General features: G+C 37.3%; 1 protein-coding gene across 1 annotated transcript; it reads right to left on the reverse strand.

Moving 5' to 3' along the window:
- Window positions 1-474: 474 nt before the first annotated feature.
- On the reverse strand, window positions 475-1,263 carry LOC126703930 (uncharacterized). The gene has a single exon (XM_050402983.1). The coding sequence runs from the start codon at window positions 1,261-1,263 to the stop codon at window positions 475-477; it is 789 nt and encodes a 262-aa protein (XP_050258940.1).
- Between the last annotated feature and the right edge of the window lie 9,149 nt (window positions 1,264-10,412).

Raw genomic sequence — 10,412 nt, forward strand, 5'->3', positions numbered from 1 at the left:
TCCAGTCTTTTTTTTTACTATCACCGTATTGGCCAACCACTAAGGGTAAAAAACTTCCTTGATAGCCCCAGCCTGTTTGAGCTTGACAACTTCGTTTCTAACCGCCTTGGCGTGTTCCTTCGATGGTTGCCGAGGAGGTTGTCTCCTAGGCACAATGGCAGGATTCACGTTGAGTCGGTGACAAATGAAATTCAGGTCTACCCCTGGGGCTTCATACGGGTCCCATGCAAAAACGTCCATATTGGCTCGGAGGAATTCCAGCAAACTTGCTTTCTCTTGCAATGGCAATTTGGCCCCAATCTGGGAGTATTTTTCGGGATCATCAGCAACAACAACCTTCTCCAAATCTTCACACTCTACCCCACTGGCTGGTACATCTAAGCCTGATACTGGGGACTTTAATTGCTATAACTCATTGTCGGCCATAGCCGAGGTTTCTGCTTCTGGCCGGTGCCGTATAGCCGCTACTAGGCACTACCGAGCAGCCGCCTGACTCCCTATTATTTCCAACACTTGGTCTCCGGATGGGTACTTCACCTTCTGATGTAGAGTGGACGAAACCGCTTTAAGGGTGTGAAGCCAAGGTCTACCCACAATAGCCGTGTACGGAGAAAAAACATCTACGACAATAAAGTCCACCTCCACCACATCCGTACCTGATTGCACGGGCAGCCTGATTAGCCCCATGGGAGTGACCAACCTTCCCTCAAAACTTACTAGAGGGGAATTATAAGTTGTTAAGTCCTCTGGTTTCAAACCTAGCCCTTTGTACAAATCTGGATACATCACATCCACAGCACTCCCCTGATCAACCATCACTCTTCTAACATCGTACCCGCTAATCCTTAACGTTACCACCAAGGCATCCTCATGAGGCTGTATGGTCCCAACCATGTCCTCATCTAAAAAGTCCAGAATTAGGGGGACACGCCTCTTGGCTCTCTTCAATGCTTGAGAGTGATCCTCGGCTGGGGATCGGGACACCGACAACACTCTGGAGGGGCAAGATCCAGTCCTCCCCGGGGCCGTAAAGATAACGTTAATCGTACCCAAGGGGAGCCTTGATGAAGCGTCCCCACGTACCTCGGAACCTGCTTGGCTCGCCCTTCCACTGGAGTGATGCAAGAGTTGCTTTAATTTCCCTTCACGGACCAACTGTTCCAAGTGGTCCCATAAATTCCTACAGTTGTCCGTCGTGTGCCCATGATTCTGATGATAATGGCAATACAAACTCGGGTTGCGTTTTCTAGGCTCTCCCGCCATCTTGTTCGGCCATTTAAAGAATGGCTCGTTCTTTATCTTCTCAAAAACCTGCTGAACGGGCTCCCGAAATATTGCATTAACAACCTAGGCATCCGCCGAGCCCGACTGCCCAACAAAGTCCCTTTGTGGTCGGCTGTTATTATAACGGTCCGACCTGAAATCCCTCCTCTCTTGAGGGATCACCTTGGTCTTTCCTTTCCCCTGAAGTTGATCTTCCTCCACCCTTCTGTACTTATCTATTTTGTCCATCAGCTGGCGCACACTAGTGACAGGTTTACCCGTTAAGGATTTCCTCAAATCGTGATCAGCTGGAAGGCCAGCTTTAAAAGTGGTTATCGCCACAGGATCATTCTTTCCCTCTATTTCATTAAACATTTCCCAGTACCTATCCGAGTAACTCTTGAGAGTCTTGCCCTCTCGCATAGACAAAGTCAACAAGGAGCCCAAAGGCCGAGGAGTCCTGCTGCATGTAATAAAGCGAGCACCAAAAGCCCGAGTCAGTGTTTTGAAAGATCCAACAAAGTTGGCCCTTAAGCCATTAAACCACCTCATCGCTGTCGGACCCAAACTCGATGGAAAAATCTTGCACATCAGAGCATCATCCCTGGAGTAAATAGCCATCTTCTGGCTGTAATAGCTTACATGTTCCACCGGATCTGAATGACCATCATACAGAGAGAACGTAGGCTGATGGAACCGCCGAGGATGGGTAGCATCGTCTATGTTTTTCGTAAAGGGTGATTTGGAACTTTGACTCAAGGCTTTGTTCATGGCATCGTTTCCCAAGCCCCTGCTAGTTGGACTTCTACGCCTACGTCGATGGCGGTGCTCCTCTTCATAGGAGAAAGTCTCGCTTTGCGGAGTTCTCGATCTCCGCCTGTAACTAGTTCCATCCGACTCCCCAGATGATGGTTCGGAGCAAGGTGGGGAACGTTCCCACCGTGCATGGCGCAACTCTCTCTTTAAATCTGCAATCTCACGTTGCAGATTCCCATCATGCTTCGCGTGGGAGACGTGACTCTTCCCCCGAGAGTGGCTCCTGGTGGTATGAGTTGTACGTACACTCCCCTCCCGGCCTTCTCCCCGTTCGGGACTCCTTCGAGGACCACCATACTGAGAGCCCCTTGACTCCGCCTGATGCAGGTTGACATCCTCCTGATGCGGTCCTGCCGCGGGGTGAGGTGGACCCACTTCTTCCATCGGAAACGTTGCACCGGAAGTCTTTTAAGCTAACACAAGCTCTCCCCACAGACGGCGCCAATTGTAAGGACTAGATTTGGGACGAACCGTAACAATGTTAGGTTCGCACGTAAAAAGGCCCAAACAATATGATTTGTAGAGCGTGGGTGTAAAGAACTGGGTTAACTTTTCTATAATAAAAAGATTTACTCTCACGTATATTAAAAGTCTCAAGTTGGCACAACGATCGTTTTTCTTTGGTAATCGACACAACACTCTTTTCTCTCTTTTTGCTCTGTTTCTTTGTCTATGTTTCTCTTTTTCTTTCTTTTTCTTCCGATCCTCCTTTTCTTGCATGTTCTTCTTTCAGTTTATATACCATCCTTTGTCTTTCATCCTCACCGCACACGTGTAGGTTGGGTTCGGAGGATTTCTTTCTGTCCCATCTAGCACCTCTTGGAACTTCCTATGGGCAGCTGTAAGGCTGCCTCCTTACTGTTCAGGTATCACCTCCACATTAATGCGGCCAGAGAGTTGGTTGAGAAGTCATTAATGCGGAGGCAGCTGTGGTTATAGATATTTGTTTATCTTTTCCCTTTTACCCTTGGTCTGTGATCCTATCTGCATTGGTGACATAACTCTGAGGCCTGGCTGCCACAAGACTGCACCCTGTTCGTCCTCGGACGCATAGTGCCGAGGAGTATGGCGTCCTCGGACGAATACAGTACCTCACCCTCGTGATATTGACTACCACCCCCTTCAGCAATTAACTTATGACTGGACTTGGCCTCTTCGGACGGATATGCATCCTCGGATGGGCCATAGGCCCAACAATCCTAACCTTAATGGGCCTATTGATCGAATTGCCCCCACAATATATATATATATTATTCTTTGCATTTTAAAATTTCTGATATATTTAACTTGCCCTCCTCCTCCTCCTCCTCCTCCTCGTCCCCTCCCCCCAAATTCTCTAATTCTGCCATCAAAAAATTGGTTTAAGGCTTTGTTAGTTTTAGCATAAAATGTTCTCGATCAAATTTTTTTTTTTAGTTGGAAACAATTTCAAGGAAAACTGATTGTTCTTTTGGAGTTTGGTTCTATTTTTAGAAATGCTATGGAAAACATTTTGGATCATATGTAAAATCACAATTTTTTAAATTTTTATATATAAATATTAAATAAAAATAAACCTAAAAAAAATAATAATAAAAATCATATGATTGAAACACACCAATAAGCAATAAAAAATAGAGTACATCGATCAAAAACAAAACAAAAAATTATCAATTAAACTTAAAAAAAAACTATTTTTGTTATTTTCATGGATTTAGGTAATCTTTTGTCATTTTGGTGATTTTAAGGGTATTTTAGTCATTTTAAAGGATTTACTATTTAGAGACATTTTGGTTATTTTTAAGGTTCTAAGGTTACATTAGTCATCTTATATATTAAGAGAAATGCTATGAGTTATGACTACAACATTTTCACAACAAATTATAAGTGATAAGTTCTTATGAGTTGTTATCGGCTAGCAACAAAGTAATTTTAGTGGTAATTTAAATTTGAACCAATAATAATTTACCACATATGATTTGTTGTAAAAGTGTTATGAAAATGTTGTGGACGTAGCACTTCTCATATGTTAATTGATATTTTGGTCACTTTGTAGGCTTTGATGTCATTTTGGTCAATTTAGAGATTTTAGGTTTATTTCTATTATTTTAAAGGTTCAAATCACTATGCCTTTGGTGCGATAGTCATTCCACAAGTATAAGTGCTTGGAGGGTGTAGGAGGCAAGGGTTAGGGTTCAAGTCTATCAGAGGAAGTTTCACACATATATACACTTATATTAAGTTAGAGTATAATTTTTATTTTGTATATAAAAAAGAAAGGTTCAAGGTTATTTTGCTCATTTTGGAGATTATGGGGCATTTATGTTTTTTTTTTGGAGGTGGGGGGGGGGGGGGGGGTGAATATTTCGCTTTTGAAGACTTCGAGGGGTACTTTTCTATTTTGAAAGTTTTATTGTTTTGTAGGCTTCTAGGGTTTTGTTATCTTAAGCAGATTTGGATTATTCACAAAAGGGATTATGATGCGTTCTCTTGAGTTTAAAATGTTTATACCCCATGCTAGGGTAGGCATAACCGCATAAAACAATTTTTCACCTCTCAAAAAATCATTATTCCTGCTTAAAATTGGTTTAATCAAGATTTTTAGCTCCCTAAACAAAGAAAATGAGGAAATTTTTTTTTTTAGAAAAATGTTTTATTTCAAAATAAAAAGGGCTAAATTTCATATAAATAATAACAAACTTCCTTTTGTTCTTGACAAAAAAAGAAAAAAAAAAAAAAGAAAGAAAAGAAGAAGGGGCTTACAATTATGTAATTTTTAATATATCTTTTTATTGGATAAATATTTCGAAAAACTCATTATTATGCTCATCAAATATCGAAATGATTGGAGATTTATAGCCATCTTATCTAAATATTATTCAAAATTATAGTTTTCTTATATAAACAAAATAATATGAAGATAAAAATTTAGGGATTTGATGGTAAATGACATCCAATTGATATAAAATTTATTATGTATGATAAGTATGTAAAGAACATAAGATTTAAGTATCTTAACTGTTATCTTATGATTATTATTTATATATTATTGAAAATTATAATTTTTAATTTTTTTAAAAATATCGTAAATGTAAAAATTAATGGATTAAATAATAAATAACATCAAATTTAATATTTTATTTATTTATGATAAGTATGTAAAGTACATGTGATCTAAGTGCCAATCTAACAAAAATAAGTATTAATCTAGTATTAAGAAAAATGCAGCATTTATAACTTAATCTAACTTATAAAAAAATCTAATTCAATTATTGAGAAAGAAAGATTAACCCAGAAAGGGATTTAAAAAAAAAAATTTAATAGTAAAAAGGTTACCAAATGTATTGAAAATTCGAAATAAAAAAAAAAATATATATATATATATATATATAGAAATAGTACTGGATGATGGCAAAAGTAGGGATTTATACGTTGAATAGTTAATCTTATAATGGCCACAGAGAAGGCCACCACACACGTTCATCTTTTTCACTTCGTGGGTGTGCTGGCTCACACTCGTATTTGACATTTTCTATCATTACAGTAGCGTCTTCTTTTCTGTGCCAGATAATAGAAGCAACACAACCATCAAATAGTGATGAATTTAGGCCTTATGCTCTGCGCCTAATGTCCATCTCTACAAATAAAATTGGAAATTTTAGTCAATATCCCTCACTGAAATATAGAGTTGTAGACAAAATTTTGAATTTCACTACAAGTTCACAACAACCCATATGAACAAAATTCACGTATGAGCATACACGATAATTATATGAGGGAAATTATATACTTACATAAACTTTACTTCATTCATCATCAAAAAAGAGATGACATGTTTGACAACATCTACTTCTTCAATTTCCCTTTTGTCATTACAAATTAAAACATTTTCCCCGGATATATATTAAGTCAGAAAAGAAAACCCAAAAGTACAGAGAAAATTAAGGGCCATTAACAAACAAAAAAAGCCTCTCTAAACTTCTTTATTTTGGTTTCCCCAGGCCACTAAGTGAAAGTCTTTCTCTAATAAAGGAAAGCTTTGGTTTTGGTGTGTCATATAATATATCTACTTAGATGATCAACAAGAGTGGAAGGACAAAGCACCAGGAAGGTGGGGATGATGGGGGTTGTGATGATGGTGATGATTGTTGGACTCTTTCTCAATCCTCCACCTGAGGTGAAGAAAATCATCCACTGAACATGGTAGCCTAAGAGGGCCTGTGGTATGGTACCCATAAACCTCATGAGCTTTTTCCAGAAGCCTCTTGAACAAAGGGTGGTAGAGGAAAGATATGGGAATCACAAAACGTTGAAACTCACCATCTTCATCCTCTAAACCCACTTGAACTGCAAGCCATCCTTTCTTCACCTTCATCTTCTTGTCCTCTTGCATGATGATCCCTTAATTTCTTGTTTAAGCAAAGAGGAGATTAGTGTTTAAGGTTTAAGAATTTGGAAGAGTTTAGGACAATAATATTGTTGTGGAAGTCTATTTAGTAGCTGGTACTTGTGGGGGATGTGTAGGAATGCAGTGTTATATATAGGACCAGAATTCTAAAGGATAGGTGGGTAATATGGATTTATTTTATTTAATTTCATTTTAAAATAGTAATTTTTATGTGTGTGTCAATTTGTACTTAATACGGAATCTTATTGTAGGGGGCCTTTTTGGGAGGTCTCTTCTCTTTTTTTATATTTCATGGTCATGATTCCTTGTTGTGCTGTGCCACCTCCTTTTCTGTGGAGTAACTTTGAGTGTGAGATGGGGACACAAGCCTCCATGTTTGCCACTTCAAAGTTATGCCCTTTTGTGGTTAGGAATCCCAACGTTTCCAACATTCTATACTAGAATATGATGGACAAATTTTTTGAACTTATCAATATTAATGATGGATGAGACTTAATGATAAGTTTAGGTGATTAAAACGTTTAATTAGTAAGTTTTTTAGAAGAATAGGTGAAATAGGCTTGTGCTTTTAACATTATTCTCCTCATTGCCAGAATTTGGATTAATTCAATTCTCACTTCTTTACTTGTTGCCAAAAATAATTTAATTTTAGAAATTGTTCAAACATGATTACTATTTAGAGGTGACAAGGGGGAAAAAGAAATCATTTTGTTAACCACATATTTGAAGATAACTCTTCTAACTATGATAGAAATAGATGCCACCGAAATTTTTGAAATTAATTAAATAGAAAATACCACTGTCACTATATTACTAAAACGAAAGTATATTTAATTTGTTGATTGTAATTGGAGAGTTCATTATTGTTTTTTTATATACATAATTGAGATCATTGATCTTAAGTATGTTGTGGATTAGCTAGCGTCCACAATCCACATACATTTTATTATGGTGCATTAACTCCTCTCAAGCTCAATGCAACAATGAACTGTCTACTTCCATCTATAAACATCATGTGCCCATATAGCACATAGGCTTGTCATATGTTGTGTATCAACTTGTTGAGAATGGTCCTTACTAGTTAACTTTATTTCTTTCTTAAAATCCTCAATCCTTTTCCAAGGTCAAATGTTTTTGCAAATTTATTTGGCCTTAGGTAGTTCATACTCTTCTTTCAAAGGTCAATTTTTAATGCCAATCTATTTGGCCTTGGAACTAGCCAAGTCTAAAAAAAATCCCAACTATGGCTAATTGCAGCCTATCTACACCAACTCAAAAGTTAAAATCTCTGAAATCTAGAGTCACTTATTAGAAGGTTTTATGTGATTAGTTCAACTCTAAGCCAAAAAAAAAAAAAAAAAAAAAATTGTGGGTTAAATGTGGCCTTCTAAGGTAGGGTTGAGACCAATATTGCTTAATTAACTCTAAATCTTATTGGCCTCGTCTAATTATCTCTCTTATTCACTTAGAAAATGCTAAATGAGTAAAACTAATTCAGACCATTGAAATGCAGATACTTATTTTGAATCTTTGGTTGAAAACACTTTCCATTTCCGTGTTGCCTTAGGCTACCATATCATGACTCCTTTCCGACTTTTCATGGAGAACATGTCCAAAGGTAATTGGAATTTGGACCCTACTGCACAAGTGGGGATCATAACGACCCAATAATCTTTCTCCTTTGAACATTTTATATTTCATTTTGTGGTGAGCTGGTCATAAATATGATTGTGCTTTTTTATCTTCAACATCCACAGCAACTTTATTCAGAAAAAAAAAAAAAAAAAAAAATCCTTTTCTTAACCTGGCCATTTTTGCTGATGTACCTTGGTTATGTTTTCACTTAAACTAATGCTAATCATGATTAAGGGCAGCTCCTATAAGAGTACTATAATAGTATATATGGCATGTCCTAGTAGGTCACACGGGTGCACCGGCACCCTTTAAAAATTTGCATAAGTCAAGTATTGTCCACAACATCTTAACCATTGAATAGGAGGGCATTAGTACAAAAAGTGGTACTACCACATAGTAACGAGGTGTTTTCTTAGTCATCATCAGTACGGATTCCCGGCATTGCTGGTTTATAACATTCTCTTTATTTTTTATATAATCAGAGCAAGTTGTATATTTGGTAATATAGATATATATTTATCTAGAAAAAGAATACAATTGAATCAGTTTTAGTGTCATATTGTCACTTGTCAGTATAAGAAGGATTAAAAGTGGTCAATGTTATGTAAAGGTTTGGATTTTAGCTTTAAACAAGGGTTACAAGGTATTGTAATCAAGTTTTTACTTAATATAAAATTTTCAGTACTGTACAGTACTAGAATCAATGTGGAAGAACTTGTTTGACTACCTTTCATGGTGGACAAGGGTCGCTTTCAACTTTTAAGGGTACCTAATGGGGCGGGTAAAACTGGAGGTAGATATATTTGGTCCAGAACTTCCTGCCAAGAGAGATTCCTTTTGCATACCTATTCAAGTAAAATTGGAGGGAAGTATATTTGGAACCATTGTACAATATTAATGGTTCCTTTTTGGCACTAAATCTTCTTCAATCTTCCTTAAAAGCAAGAATCATCTCATGTGTCTACTTTTTAGAGCGGGCCTCATACAACCTTGTGAATGTAGAGTCCATAAGAATATAGGATTGTGCCCGACGCATGAGATACATCACCAATTTACTCCCGTCTATTTCTCTTCATTTCTCTCTAAAACACCAACAACTTGGGCCTTTAAGTTTACAGCATGGCCTCTGTGGGGAGTTTTGGAGATAGATGGAATTGATTTGTGTAGTAATGCGAGTAGCAACTTTGGTAGATATCAATGGCGCGTGGAGTTTGGACATAGGTTTTGCTTGGTGATGATGCTTGGTTTTTTGTGCTTTTATTGCCATTTTATGACCATCGACGAGGGGATTATGTGCATGTGTGTGCGGCAATTAAGCGACATTTTTGGTAGATCTTTGTTGCGATTTAGTCATGGATTTTGGCCTGTGATGGTGCTTAATATTTTTTGTGCTTCCAGCAACATTTTATGACCATTGATGAGGGAGATTGTAATTTTGCGCTTCCTTATTTATTTATTTATTTATATTATTTTTAGGTTTTAAATTAAAAAATTCTATGATGATGTAATAAATATTGAGTGTGTAATGTGTTGCTCAATATTCAAGATCAAAGTATGAAGATGTGTAGCTCAAAGAAGACATTCTATTAGGATTTCTACTATCATTTTGTTGGGTTACACATGTGAGTGAAGTTCCATATTAAATAAAGATGAGAAGAACGAGTGGTTAATATAATATAATTGAGCACATACCCATAAAGTTTAGGCCGTTTGAGTTAAAGTGTGTCGCTATGTGTTATATTAATTACTTAAGGAAGCTCTCCAAGGTGTTTATCCCCCCAACAAGTGGTATCAGAGCTAAGGTTAGAGTAGAAGCAATGGCCGGAGAAAAAAGTAAGGCTTCAGGAATTGAAAAGTTTGATGGAACAGACTTTGGGTATTAGAGGATGCAGATTGAAGATTATTTCTATGGGAAGAAGTTGCATTTGCCTCTTTTAGGGAAGAAACCTGATACTATGAAGGATGAAGAATGAAATCTTCTTGATAAACAGGTATTAGGAGTTATTCGATTAACTCTATTAAGATCAGTTACGCACAATGCTGTGAAAGAAAAGACCAACAATGGTATTAGAGCTTGGTTGATTTAGTGGATGACTCTTTGTGTGAATTAAGATGGAAGAGAATGGATTGCTTTGATTAAGGTGGAGCTATTCCAAGAGGAAAAGAGGACTACTTGATTAAGGTAGAGCTATCCCAAGAGGAAAGAAGATAGTTGAGGACAATTGAAAGAATTTGAGTCAAGGTGGAGATTGTTGGGAAATTGCCTCAAATTCCAACTATGACTTGGAAAGTCAATTAGGTTTTCTAGTTG

The sequence above is a fragment of the Quercus robur genome, chromosome 10 (genome assembly GCF_932294415.1).
Source record: "Quercus robur chromosome 10, dhQueRobu3.1, whole genome shotgun sequence".
Classification (NCBI taxonomy): Eukaryota; Viridiplantae; Streptophyta; class Magnoliopsida; order Fagales; family Fagaceae; genus Quercus; species Quercus robur.

Bases quoted from the DNA above. Each gene is read 5' to 3' on its own strand.
- LOC126703930 (XM_050402983.1), bottom strand. From the start codon at position 1,263: ATGGCGGGAGAGCCTAGAAAACGCAACCCGAGTTTGTATTGCCATTAT.